Genomic DNA, 14,956 nt, shown 5'->3' on the forward strand with positions numbered 1-14,956 from the left:
TTCAGTTCAATGATTCTGATAATTATATGAAACTTTGATAGACTATATTTAGCAAGAGTTTCAAATCTGGTAAGACACTTTACACAGTACTGATCAAAGTGAACTTATGAAATACATAAGGTTTTCTGTAATATAATATCACAGAAATTTTGTTTTGTTTTGTTTTTTAAAGTGTCAAGTCCTAAGCTCACTTTTTCTTTTAGAGTAACAGCATATGCTGGTCAGTGAAGCATAAACTACACAGCTGTTACATCTACTGTATGACCTGTATTGAATTAGCCATTGTGCTTTTCAATTCTGGTTCATCAGACTTGTGGTCTGAGGGGCTTTAATCTAAATTTAGCAAAGGAATACAATTCAGTGCTATCTTGTCTATCCATAATTCATAGCCTCCAGCCTGTTTTGATCTAAAACAATTGTTTCTTTAAAAATAACAACAACAACAAAAAAAACTGTAACACAGGATATATAAAAAAATCCAATATAAGGATTAATAGCAGAAAACCTCCAGGAATGCAGTTTGATACTCTATGAATATATATTTTCACACATAGAGAATGTTAACAGATGCTGGCTTTTTAAACAACCATAATCTCTCCTGTGCTAAAGCTTTTACATCTACATTATCTACGTTCATTCTACACTATGAAAGATTATCATATCTACATCTTAGAACACAGATAATACAACTTAGTGAATACATCAAAACTGTGTGGTACAGTAAGACCAAATCAAAACTTCAGAGCATTTTTTTCTGCAAAGAGGGAACCAGCTTCCTCTATAGATGATATTCTGGATGCAGTCTCTTCAGGAAATCCATAAGCCATACAATTGCAGATATACAAAGAGAACTACAACCATATGATTCCCCTGCTCTATGTCTTTTCCCCTAAGCATCAATCCCACTAGACTCCTACTAGAGGCAGGAAACCAGGCCAGACTGAGCTTTTGCCTGACCCTTTATGGCTCTTCTTATACTCGTAAATTCAATATTTTACACTAACATTTAAAAGAGCATTACCTTTAGGTTTCTTACTGGAATAGTGTATTGTTTTGGTTATCACAAGTAACTTGTGATTATTATGCTTTTAATTGCTTTTGAGTAACTCTTTGTGATACCAATGGAAGAAAGTAATATAAAATCTGGACTAAGAGTTATTTAAAACCATGTTTGTTCTTCTCAACTTGGAATTGAACTCAAGTCATTATTTTGAATCTCAACAGGAACAAGAAGCCCCATCTTCTAGGAATTATTTTCTTTCCTTTTCTCTTCAAGCACGCCGTAGCAACACAGAAGAAAGAATGGGAGTCCTGGTGAAAAAAAGCCTGCTGCATAGAGGATCATGGGGGAAATAAATGATTTCTGTATGGTGGCTCCCTTGGCTGTAAACCAAGGAAAAAACAATGGCAAATAGATCCCTAAGGCAAGATACTAACAGTGTTAGTCAGAAATAGATTTGAATTCTGTGTGCATGCTTTTATAAAGGAACATTTTTAGGTTACCTTAATATTTGGAACATGTATTTAAAAGAGGAAATTAATTTTCAGTGGGATAGTGAAATGCTGAGAAATATGGTTACTATTTTGCTTTGTCAGCACAACCAATCAGAACAACACATCCTCTCTTTCTAAAAAATGTATTATGAAACCAATGCAGCTGCAGATGTATTCAATAAACAAGTTGCATTTTAGTCTTATCAATATTGAATATTTCAAGCGCAATCATTTTACCCCCTTTCCAAAAGTAAAGAGGAGAAATTTCTTTAAACACATAAATTATTGAGCTTCAGTGTATCTTGTACTGTACTCAAAGACATTTTAATTTCAATAGTTACTATTCAGAATAGAGAAAAGAAAATGCCTTTAAAAGCTGTATCATTTCAATGGTCTAAATGTTAAGTATCATCAGTTTATTCCATGTTCTAAATTTTATTTAGTACACTTGTCATGCATGCACACAACCAAGCTGGCTAAAGATAAACCAAGATGACCAAATTACAAAATCAGCTACCAGAGTTATCCCATCTGTAAGCTGCAAATAATTACAAATTAACTAACTCAGAGATGTCAAAGGAATAAATTTTGAACCAGCACAGAACAAAAATGTGCTAAATACATATCTAATTAATTGATATAACTCTTTGAGGGGGAATTCAAGTTGATTAAAGAAATCTAATTGTCTGTATTCTGTCATGAAGTTCCCTCAGAATCAAAGCAAAGCTAAGGATGAGTTTCATTCCTTAGAAAAGATAGTGAAGTAAATTAACTTCACTTAGAATGACTGTGTATAGGCATATAATGAATATCTGTTTAGAATTCCTTTCTCTCTAAAACAGAGCATAAGTGCTTCATAAAAAACTAATCCAGCTTAAAACCAGTAAGCTCCTTCAATGATGATTTGGAAACTCAATTAACACCTGCAAGTTCTTTCATTGACAGTTTGGAATTTAGAATAATGACTTAATTCTGTGTAGGAATATGGAATTTTAAAGATGTGATTTTTATAACCTACAGTCAAGTAGTTATTCCATGATCGTAATACTTGCACACCTGAAAAGTACTGGTATGTTGAACAACAATTGGACTACTGTACAACCTCTTCTTAATATATTTAGGCCAACCATACAGAGGAAGATTTCCCAGTATGAACAAGAATCAGCATATCAACATTCATTTACTTAAAAATCCATTTCTCACTGAGATGGACTCAAGAGACAACATGTCTTTGAGATACACTTTTAAAATATGACCTAAGAGTGCCTGACTACTGTCCCAGTGAATAACATGACAGTCTAAAATGGCAGACAAGAATAAAAAATAGACTTCTGATATCACAAGTCTTCTTGTCATAAAGTGTTTTTTTAAAGAAAACAACAGAACAGACAACTCCCTCCTCCTCTCCCATCACCAAGTATCTTGCTCTTCCCACACCCTCTGACAACATACATTTTAATAGAGCAGAGAACAATCTCGTGAGAACTGTAATCTCAACAAACTGACTGTCAGTTTAGCTAATTTTCCACTCCTTCTCTCATGCTTTCCTACTTCATTCCCTGATCAAAAAAAAAGAAAAAAAAAAAAAAGAAAAAAAAAAAGATTTCAAAAGATTTCAAAAGTTCAAATAATGGATCAGAGTTAAATAGCTATAGGTGTGCTTACAGGCACCATAAATACATAACATCTCATCTCTGTATTCGCTAATGCTTACACTATTCTTTTCAGAATAACTGTTGCTAACTCCATTCACAGAGAGACCAAGACTCCAGTCTCCAAAATCATGAGACTTTCTTAAAAAAAAATCCATAATTTATTTTTTCTATATACCTTCATGTAGGTGTACATGCATGTGTGCTCCTGGACATAGAAAAATTTTCATGCAAGAGAGAACTGTGGAAGTTTACTTCAATTTTTTAAAACAAGCGAAAAATATATTCTTACATCATTACTTTGCATAGGTGTTTTTAGTGACTACTGCTGTATTACATCAACAACTATTGCAAAACTTCACAGATTTTTTATTTTTTTTATTTTTTTTAAGATTATGACTGAAGTCACCTAACAAAATGAGTAAGAAAATGCTATGTGTTTCTGGATTCACCATAAAACAAAATATTTCTCAAGTTCCACAGAATAATAACAGTCAATGGAATAAGGAAATATTGAAACCCTTACCCACCTCCCCACTCCTCCCAAAGAAAAAAAGAAAAAAGAAAAACTTGACAGACTTCCACTAGCATATTTATGCTAAATTCCTTCAGCCAGCTAAACTGAAGATGACCAAAACCCACAAAACCAGCACTCTGCCAATTAAATAATTTCTTCATAGACAACAAATAATAAGGTAACATTTTCAGTAATATTTTAAATCAAATTTCGCTTCCTGTATCATGGAGACACTTCTGAAGCCAAAGATAGCTCAACAGCATACCAGTAATTTCATGAATCAACTCATTTGTAGTCTCTTCATAATTTACTTCAAAAGAGGTATTCTACATAAATCATAACCCTTGATCTACATTCTGCTTAAAAAGTAGAGATAACATACTCACTACCCAAACTGAAAATATGCATTCCATTGCTGACTTCTGCTGTACATTCTATCTATATATATAGATATATATAGATAGAATGTATATATATATATATACACACATAACTACCTCAATGGTTATATAATATATTCTTCTTCACAGTGAGAGTGATGGAGCACTGGAACAGGCTGCCCAGGGAGGTTGTGGAGTCTCCTTCTCTGGAGATATCCAAGGCCCATCTGGATGCCTACCTGGGCAACCTGCTCTAGGGAACCTGCTTTGGCAGGGGGGTTGGACCCAGCGATCTCTTGAGGTTTGTTCCAACCCCTACAATTTTGTGATTCTGTGATAAAATCTTTGGAAAAACTCCCACAACATAAAGAAGATTGTTTTTCTATGTAGAATATATATATAGATATAACAACTCATAGACTCTACCACAAAATCAGGGGAAAAAAAAAAAAAAAAAATTTGATATGCGACCTCAGAAACTGTTTTACTTGCCTTGAATAAATCAACAGATTGTTAATTGAAGTTCCAACCACTACTTTAGCTATTAAAAAGTGAAATTTTGAACTATCTCTCAGTGAGCACCTTAATATCACATGCAGCGTTACAATCCTCCAACAGAAACCTCTCTCACACTTGTGCCATTGGCTCCTTCCCCCAGTTATCACATACAGCTAGAAATTGGAAAGTCACGAAACAATTGAAGTTTCTAGGAGTAGAACCCACATTCAGAAAAAAATTCTAGCCATATCACCTGCTAATCTTCAAAGTAATCTATTTTAGTGAACTCTTTATTGTAATCAAATTATTTTTGATTAAATCAAACTATAACCAACAAATAATCAACTATAATCAATCTATAAGAAACAAAATAAGCCAGGAGGAATCAAACCAACACAGAAAACAACAACAACAACAAAGTTACGTATATTTCTATAGTTACTAAAATATCTGTTTAGAAACTGAAAATGTCTTCTCTAACAGCAAAAACAGGCAATGCTCAGCTAAACATGTGGTGGAAAATGTTTTGAGTAATGAATTATAAGTATTTATTGGATGCCGAGGTATGTTCTCTCCGAAGGTTTCAGAATTCCTCAGTGAAAGTTAAGTAAGCATTTAAAAAAAGATTTTAGGAAAGAGTACTTGAAAGTATTGAACTTTGTATTTTACAGAGCTATAAAAATGTAACAGTTTATTATTATAGTAGCAAAATTAGAGTTCAGATATAATTCCTCAAAAGTAAATGCACAACCAGGAATTTTGCTAGTACTCTCAGTATTCTACTTATTCATTATTATCTACTAAGCCACTAAGTTAACTTAAAATATAATGTAACATTTAATGTACTGCATTATTAACTGTTACAGTGTCAATGTGTTTCTGTTACAAGATTTATCTTAATTAGTATACAAACTATCATTAAACAGCAGAATGCATATGAGGAAGCCTGGTAATTTTGCTTCCTTTGCTTGTAACAAAGGAACTGATCTTATAATGCCCTTTGGGAAGTCCCAGAGAGAACTTTTCCATAACAAGGATGGTGCAGAAAATCAGAAGAAAACCTTGCGGATGAGAAAGTGAGATCATCTTTCTTAGATATATATTGAATGCATACATAAAATCAATACGACTAGCGGCTGTCTAGAAACAGAAGTCTGTTTCACAGGAAAGCAAATGTGAGTTGAAATAACAGAATTTTGTATCACAAATTGGTAACTCTCCAAGTCCTTTTGTCCTTCTTCATAGGTACACAAATTAAAAATAACGACTGTATATAGCATTAATGGAGAACTTAATATCAGTTAAAATATATAAGTTTTAAACCTAATATATGTATCAGAAACATCAATACCACAAACAGTGGAATACAGAAAACACAGGTGACTGATGTGATTTGCAGAGTAAGTTTTTATCTGCTGAAGACAGGGCATGATACGTGAAGAGGGATATGAACCTGTAATGAAACATTTTAAGGTTTGTTTTGTGCAGAAACCACATATAAAATAAGAAAAATTGATACAATACATTTTTTCCTACTTTAAAAGAACCTAATGTGCATTCATTGCATTGGTATATGTTAAACAAATGTAAGAATTGTAGAAACCCTTCTGTGTACCTACTATATTTGACGTTGCACATGCATAGACAGTATTTTAGAACTATTTAATTTTCTGCATGTTTAGAAATAGCAGCATAGCCTTTCAGCCTTTCACATCATAAAACACCATGGCAGTACGTGCAGAATAAAGAAAGCATACTGAATGCAGAACACCAAACTATATACTGAAGATGTCATAAGAGACATAAATATATAAAGACATTTTTTTGAGAAGGAATAGTACTAAAAGGTACAGATATGCAAATGTCTGATTTGAGGATTCTGTAAGAAGAAAGATAGGGGCAGTTTGTGTTTAATTTTGAAGTTAAACCCACCTAACCAATTGAATGACAGACACTTTATTTTTTCCATAGCTAGTACTCAGTGTACAATCACTACTCACCTTCAAGCAAATGAAAATGCACAGAAAATACTATTTCATATGTTACATGGCTGTAATTCAAAATAAGTGGAAATTCTTCCCCAATCTTTTCTTAGTACTAAATGTTTCCAGTTGGTATCGATTTTATTTTAAAACTAGTAAACAATGGCTTCAATAAGAGAGCTACCAGCACCTACTTTTCTGTATCTCCCAGATTTCATGTATAAGAATGAAGAATAATGTAAAAACAATATTTTTAAAAGTAATTATAATGAATGTGATCATTCAGAGTATTGAATAAATAGATACAATATATCTGGGTAGATTCTAAGTCACAATAAAAGTCACTATAGGATAATTCTTAAAACTAAATTTTAAAAATAAAAAGTATTTAGAAAAAATGTTCTGGAATGGAAGCAGGTTAAATAGAATAAACTTTAAAATCTCATAAATTACATAAAGATATACCTTTGTGACAATACAAACAAACTATCCACGGAGTAAAAAGAAACAGACCTAGAATGGTTACTCTAAAATCAATATAAAGAATTTACATCCAAGCAAACTTTCCCATACGTTCCCAGAGCAAATTCCCAAACCAATATCAATATCCAACATAAGAAAAGCAAAATGCTTTGTGTGCCATAGCACACAAACTAAAGGACAGGTGAAAAATAAAATGGGCAAAAGTAGACAACTCCCAAAGCAAAATGAACAGGACAAACTCTGATGTGTAAAATGAAGTGTCTTGATCTGGATATACAATCATGATCTGTTTTACAATACCTGGAGAAAAGATACTTCGAAACCCAAATAAACTATGATATTATGTCCATCAGAATTGAGCCAAAGCCATGGTAATATGCCACACATGTAAAATGAGAAAATAGCTGCTTTTTTTTTTTTTTTTTTTTTTTTTTTTTTTTTTTTGTGGGGGGGGGGCGGGGGGCCGGGTTTTTTTTTTTTTTGTCTTCAAAAAAAAATTTTTTCACGACGCAAAAAAAAAAAAAAAAAAAAAAAAAAAAAAGGATAATCTTGTAGTTATCTGTATCACACAGACATACTCAAAGTTCATCGTATTTGATGAGAGAAGTGCCATGACACTCTCTAAAAAGTTATGTATGCTGGGAAATAAGAGGAAATCAAGTGAGAAATGTTTAAAACATAATTCATGCTACACGTATGACTCTTGAAGAAGAAATACAGAATGATCCTAATGATATAGTGTAGCATGATCCAACTGATATATTGTAGGTAGTACAGCAGTATTTTGTTAGATATTTCAGGTTGTATTTTGTAATTAAGACGTATCTGGTTATGCAAAATTGCTATGTGAATCTTCTCCACAAGAGACTGAAACACAGTTGTGCAATCTTTTTAGTGTAGCAGTGAATGAAGGAATATCCAGACTGGGGGAACATTTAATCTGACAGACTGGACCAGAAAAGCCAGTTAAAAGCAGATTAATTCCTGTGAAAGTTGCTGAAAATATTTTCATTTTGCATTACATTTTAATTGAGTTCACAAATTCTACACATTGCTTTAAGTGTTAGATTTCCTTGGCTGATCTTATTGCCCTGAAAAATTCTGTACACATGCATTCTGAGCATGGGGAAAAAAAAAAAAAAAAAAAAAAAAAGTATCTTTAATGGATAAGCAACTCAATGAAGTTAGTACACTAAGAAGATGCTTAAATGAAAATACTTTCCTTAAACAGGTTCACAGGTAATTAAAATGTATTTACATATCTGTTCATGAAAATATATAATCTAACGAGCTGGAAGATAAGTTTTTAAATGCTGTCACTGCCAGTACTGTTCAAATCTTAGAGTCAAAACCAATTGTTTTTGTAGAAGTACCATAGGAAATCATTTTGGAATCCATTGTTGGGTAACTGCACATCTAACACTCCGGCTTTGACATTTCCAGTATAAATTGTAATTATTATTTATATAAGACTTAGTTTCTGCATTAATGAGAAAGTTAATTATTCCACAGTCTACTAGGCAGCTTCTAAATGGATACAAGTAATTATCTATTAAGATTATGAGAATTTTACATACACTGAATTGCAGTGAAAGGCACTTTCATTACAAAACCTATTAGAAAATAGGTCTTACACAGCTTAAGACTTTTCCCTTCACAGCTCCTCTTTGGGACTTTCTGTGCTAGCCCAAAGTAGTGGCTGGCAGTGGAAATCCTTGCATTACATTATTTTTGGCAATCCCATTAACTTTTACATATGAATTTACTATAATTTATATATTTTCTGTATGGTCTGATATTCATATTGATTTTATGCAATTTTTTTGTTTTGTTCTGTTTTGTTTTGTTTGTTGTTGTTGTTTTGTTTTTTACATATTGATTGTATATTTTTCAGTAACTAAAATATTTCTAAAATTATATAATGTCCGAAAGTGGTATAAGCAAGTGATCGTAGGATTTTCTCAAAGAACTTCAGAATTTTTCTTCACGATTAGCGTATCTACTACCAAACATAGTACCAATTTAACCCTTAAGATTTTAGCATATGGATATCACCTGTAATGCAATCTGACAAATCAAAAGGCCACTCTGGCTCAGAAAAAATAAAAAATAAAAGAATTTTAAAATAAACATAATTGTAAAGTTAAATGGAATGCATGGAATGTATTATGTGGAATTTCAGACATCAGGGATTATATACATACAGGCCATTTTTGCTCCTTTGAATTCAGTCCTGTGTCAGATGAACAACGAAAGAGATAATTTTTTATTTAAAAAGTTTTTTTAAACAAGCCATGAAGCTGAAACTGTAAATTACATTAATAAAATTATTTCCTCCTCAAAGTCCAAGTGTGAATACTGAGTCTACAGTCCCCTATAAACTACATGTTTGACTGTGATAAACATGAGGCTTAAAAATTCATTTTACGTTGATGACATTTTAGTGAGGTAGAGGAAGGATTAACTGTGTAAGTGATCTCTTTACACAGTGGAGGTAATTTACAGGATCAGACTGGAACAGGGATTAGGTCCAGACTACTGGTCTGATGGGAACCAGACCCTGGAATCATATTCAGTGGCACTAAAATTTCATAAGCTGTTCTCACATTGTCTGAGTTCAAACGTTACAGCAGACCTATTTATGTGCCATTGTTGTGATATCCATACAGCACAGTCAGGTCATGAGACACTGTCTTGGAAGCACTTTGTAACATGATCTTGAACTGGAGTCTCGGGTTGGGAAAACACCATTAAGCCTATTTAATCAGAGATGGAAACAACCACAGTATCAGAATACAAGCCACTGTATCATAAAAAAGGAAGGTATACTGAGCCTTTTTTTTTTTTTTTTTTTTCATTCAGGAGTCCAGTTGGGCAGTGAAAGCTGTCTACTACTGATGGCAGAAATGGGATTTTAGATCTGCATCTAAACTCTAAAAGAGGTAGCTTTTGATCTGCAATAGTGATGATTTTTTTTTCAACTTTTCAGACTGTTACTGGCTGTATAGCCAAAATTAGATTTAAAAATAAATATTTGTGTATAAAACTGAAATAATATTTTGTTTTAGGGTATTCAGAAACACTGCAAGTTAGTCCATGAAAGACCTACCACATATTTTAACCAGAAGTGGATATATATATACTGAAATAGCTATCTCCTGAACTTCTCTTTCAGTCCTTTTAAATTATTTAACTTTCAAAGTTTATTCTTTCCTTTAAAAAAAAAAGAAAAAAAATCAGTATTTCTTCCTTTTTGTTTTGTTCTGTTTTGTGGTTCTTTATACCATAATAACCAGATAAGGTTAAGCAATGAACAGACAGCTACTGACTAAATTTGTATCCATTTGCACCAGTGCCTGAAAATATCAAATGGGCAATCTACAAAAGCATTGATTGTGTTATTAAGAGAGTTTGTGATCATCTATTTCAGTTCTCTCCCATCAACTGTCCCCTAATTGCTTTATGAACTTTTAAAAATTCATTAGTACAATTGGCTATCAAAAGACAGATGGCATAAACAATTGTTTATGCTTAGTGAGCAGATGATTTACAATATTGTACATTTGAAGAGGGCTACAAATTTTAACGCAAAACAATGTAAACATTCTCATTTAATAAGATTTTTAAGGACAACTTTTTATGCTCTTATTAGAAGTAAATTAAAGTTGTAATCACCATTTGTACTTAGTGATTTTCATTAATTTTTTTTCTTCTTTATGATTAATCCTGTGCTAAATAGAGAAAGATTCTAAGAATAAGTTCATCATCTAAAATGACATTCTAAATAGTCAGATTAATAAGTACTTTAAAATACAGTGACTAAACATTGGAAACGAGCAACTCCCACCTCCATCACAAATTCTCTATTTTCCCGAATTTTGCATAGCACAATCAGGTAGGTCTACTGTTTGTCTCCTCTGAGAATATACAGAAATAATTTTGCTTGTGGATGATGATAAAGAATCCTACTTTCTGTTATCATTTACACTTCTACAGATTGTTCTATTAAGCAGAACGAATACAACTCATTTCAGAATGAATTAAAGGAATTCTTAGCTGAAAAGTTTCAGAGAACAACAATGAATAGAAACCCCTTATTTTTCAGGATTTGGATAAAGGAATATATTCTGTTTATTCACATATCTCATTTAAAACCTGAGAACATTTAGTGCTAAAACCTAAAGCCATGAAACTAACATTTAGCTGAATCTCCTGTAATGCACTATTACAATATTTACAAATTCACCCACATGATAACTAGTGATCCACCTAATAACATGACTTCTGCCTGAATATATATCATGTAGTTTAAAATTTCTTTGCATAGAAATAAGTTTACTTTCTACATTCTAACTTCTTCCTTTGGGTACGCAGTAGTTTCCTTTCTGTACGTTGTTGTGGTGGTTTTACTGTGCTAGGCAGCTGCACACCACAACCGCTCTTTCACGCCCCCTCCTCAGATGAGGAGGGGAAGAGGTAAAGGAAAGAACAACTCACGGGTTGAGATAAGGATAATTTAATTAAAGAGAAAAAATATTATTAAGGAAATATTATTATTAATTAAACAATTCAGCTAAAGGGAAAAAAGGGAAAGGGGAAGAGGGAGGGGGAAGGGAATAACAAAACAAAACAAGTAAAGGCTATGTGGAACTGCAGAGGAAAGAAATTACTCTCTAGTTCACACAAATGAGCGATGCTTGACCACGTCCTTGAAGCAGGGCCTCAACGCATGTAGCCGGTGTTCGGGAGGAGGACAGACGTTTTCACAACGAGAGCCCACCCCTCCCCTCTTCTTCCTTTTTCCACATTTTTCCACCTTTTATTGCTGAGTGTGATGGATATGGTATGGAATATCCCTTTGGTTGGTTTAGGTCAGCTGCCCTGGTGATGTTTCTTTCTCACTTTTTTGCCCACCCCATTATTAAGATGGCTCTTTTTTACTAGAAGATCCTGAAAGTACAAACTACTACATCACTGCCTCATCTTTACAGAAGATTAAAATGCAACAGAGAGAAAATAACTTTAATCAAAATACTTGCAAAGTTCAATAAACTGGTAGTATTATCCAGAAAAGTATCATTTTGTCACAGCAAGTATTTCAAGAAATAAGCCTATTAAACTGAGATTCAGCTGATGGATAACAAAAATTCAACTCTGCAATACTTAAATTTAATAACATGCTCAGCCAAATGTAAAATTCCATTTCCTGCTAGATCAGAATTTAATTGTTCCACTTCATTATTTGATAATAGCAGTACATTCTATTAAAAGGCTTATTTATTATTGTGTTTCTTGGGCTACTACTCAAAAACTGCAATGTAACACTCTCCCTCTGTATAAAGTTCAGAAAATAGAGAATGTAATATTATTTAGTGGAAGTAAAGATAATTTCCCTAGACTAATAAATTTCTGAAATCTGAAATCCAGAGAGCACCTCACTAAAACAAATATTCCCAAATTACATCAAATATGTTGCTCATATATTGAAAAGTTTGCAGAACTGGACACAGACACGGAACGTACAAGACATTTACTCACTTCTATTCACATCCTGCATTCCTTCATTCTGCCTGATTACATTTGTGGAATATCTGTTAGCATAACAAAATATTCTGCACCCAATACACTAGTTTACATCTACTTAAATGCTGAAATTATAAACCAGTTTACAACACCAACAACCCATAAAATATATTTGCCAAATCAGTATTCTGCTTAAAGGTTCTGCTGAAAACACATTGAAATACTTAAGTTATATTCACAACTGTACTGACTTACTCTGGTAGAAGAATTCACCAAGGAACTATTCAGATTGCCAGTGTTGCACTTGAAATTTAAATGTTGATCAGAATAGGCATCTGCTTCCCAGCTTCCCAAATCACGCACCAACTTGTCAGAATTTGCAGATATTTTCTGGAAAGCAGTGCAAGTCATTCCTATGAAACTTGATGGCTTGATCATAAAGGCCTCCAGAGCAATATTATGAGATACCTGTCAAGATGAAGGTATGTTGCTAAACATTAGGAGTAATACATTATTATACATGTATTTTGTATTTACTGTATATATGTTATAAAGGACTATGCATGTACATGCTCCCATATATGCGCGTGACAGAAAGAAAATTGAATTTATTTTTTAAAAAATGATCTAGAATTCTACAATAGTACAGAGGGTTTGCTTGAAAATTCCTTAGGAATAAGTAAAAACAGATGACAGGATAGAAAGTAAATAAACTTTCTTAGGACTTAATTATCTCTCAATTTTTATCAGTTTTGCAACTGTGTCATTATCAGCTTCAACAGACTTAGTCCCAATTTAAAGCACTTCATATGAGTGCTTTAAATTCACTTCATATGAAGTGAATTTAAATTCACTTAAATTGTGAATTCACTTAAATTGTGAATTTAAATTCACAATTTAAATTCACTTCATATGAAGTGAATTAGCAACCATAGTAGTAGGAATTATTTAAAAAATGGGCAGGGATGTGCTCTCTGCCTCAGAAATGAAACAGAAACATGCTTAGCTATTTGTTGGTTGGACTGATTGATTTTTTTTTTTTTTTTTTTTTTTTTTAGATAATGTTCCATTATCATGTTTGCAGAATACTGTTATCATAGAATCATAGAATGGCTGGAGTTGGAAGGGACATGGAAGATCATCTAGTTTCAGACACACACACACGCCACCCATTAGATCAGATTGGTCAGGGCCTCATCCAGCCTGATCTTGAACACCTCCAAGGATGGGGCATCCACAAGCTCTCTGGACAACCTGTTCCAGTGCCTCACCACCCTTTATGTGAAGAATTTCCTCCTAACCTCTAATCTAAATCTCTCCTCTTTCAGTTTAAAACCATTCCCCCTTGTCTTGTCATTATCTGATAGAGCAGAAAGTCACTCTCTCTCTTTTTTTATAAGCCTCCATTAAGTATTCACAGGCTGCAATAAGGTCACCCTGGAGTCTACTCTTCTGTAGGCCAAACAGGCCCAGCTCTCTCATCCTTCCTTCACAGGAGTGGTGCTCCAGCCCTCTGGTCATCTTTGTGCCTCCCCCCCCCCCCGCCCGGCCCCCGCACGAGCGAGGTTGGAGCCCAACCGCCAACCTAACACTAACAAGTCCTTCACTGAACCATATCCCTAAGCTCAACGTCTAAACATCTTTTAAAGACCTCCAGGGATGGTGACTCAACCACTTCCCTGGGCAGCTCATTCCAATGCCTAACAACCCTTTCAGTAAAGAAATTCTTCCTAATATCCAACCTAAACCTCCCCTGGCACAACTTTAGCCCATTCCCCCTCATCAGACCAACCCCCAACTCGCTACGGCCTCCTTTAATGTACCTATAGAGAACGATAAGGTCACCCCTGAGCCTCCTTTTCTCCAGGCTGAATAAGCCCAGCTCCCTCAGCCGCTCCTCATCAGACTTGTTCTCAGACACCTCACCAGCTTCGTTGCCCTTCTTTGGACCCGCTCAAGCACCTCCATGTCCTTCTTGCAGTGAGGGGCCCAAAACTGAATACATTACTCGAGGTGCGGCCTCACCAGAGCCATGTACAGGGGGACAATCACTTCCCTAGCCCTGCTGGCCACACTGCTTCTTATAAAAGCCAGGATGCTGTTGGTCTTCTTGGCCGCCTGAGCACACTGCTGGCTCATATTCAGCCACCTATCAACCAATACTCCCAGGTCCTTCTCTGCCAGGCAGCTTTCCAACCACTCATCTCCCAGCCTGTAGCTGCGCTTTGGGTTGTTGCACCCCAGGTGCAGGACCCGGCACTTGGCCTTGTTGAACTTCATAACGCTGGCCTCAGCCCATTGGTCCAGCCTATCCAGATCTTCCTGCAGAGCTTTCCTATCCTCAAGCAGATCGACACATGCACCTAACTTGGTGTCATCTGCCCACTTACTTAGGGTGCACATGATCCCCTCATCCAGATCATCGAT

General features: G+C 34.3%; 1 protein-coding gene across 4 annotated transcripts in view; it reads right to left on the bottom strand.

Annotated features, from left to right (window-relative positions):
* ADGRA1 (adhesion G protein-coupled receptor A1) overlaps positions 1–14,956 on the bottom strand; it is a 270,862-nt gene that overhangs the window by 104,081 nt on the left and 151,825 nt on the right. For 3 of the 4 annotated variants that reach the window (XM_035330799.1, XM_035330800.1, XM_035330801.1), the window contains one exon: positions 12,785–12,997. In XM_035330799.1, coding sequence (XP_035186690.1) covers positions 12,785–12,997 — 213 coding nt within the window. Of the gene's footprint in view, positions 1–12,784; positions 12,998–14,956 lie in introns of those variants that run through there. The other variant, XM_035330802.1, reaches the window with a different exon arrangement.

The sequence above is a fragment of the Oxyura jamaicensis genome, chromosome 6, assembly GCF_011077185.1.
Source record: "Oxyura jamaicensis isolate SHBP4307 breed ruddy duck chromosome 6, BPBGC_Ojam_1.0, whole genome shotgun sequence".
Lineage (NCBI taxonomy): Eukaryota > Metazoa > Chordata > Aves > Anseriformes > Anatidae > Oxyura > Oxyura jamaicensis.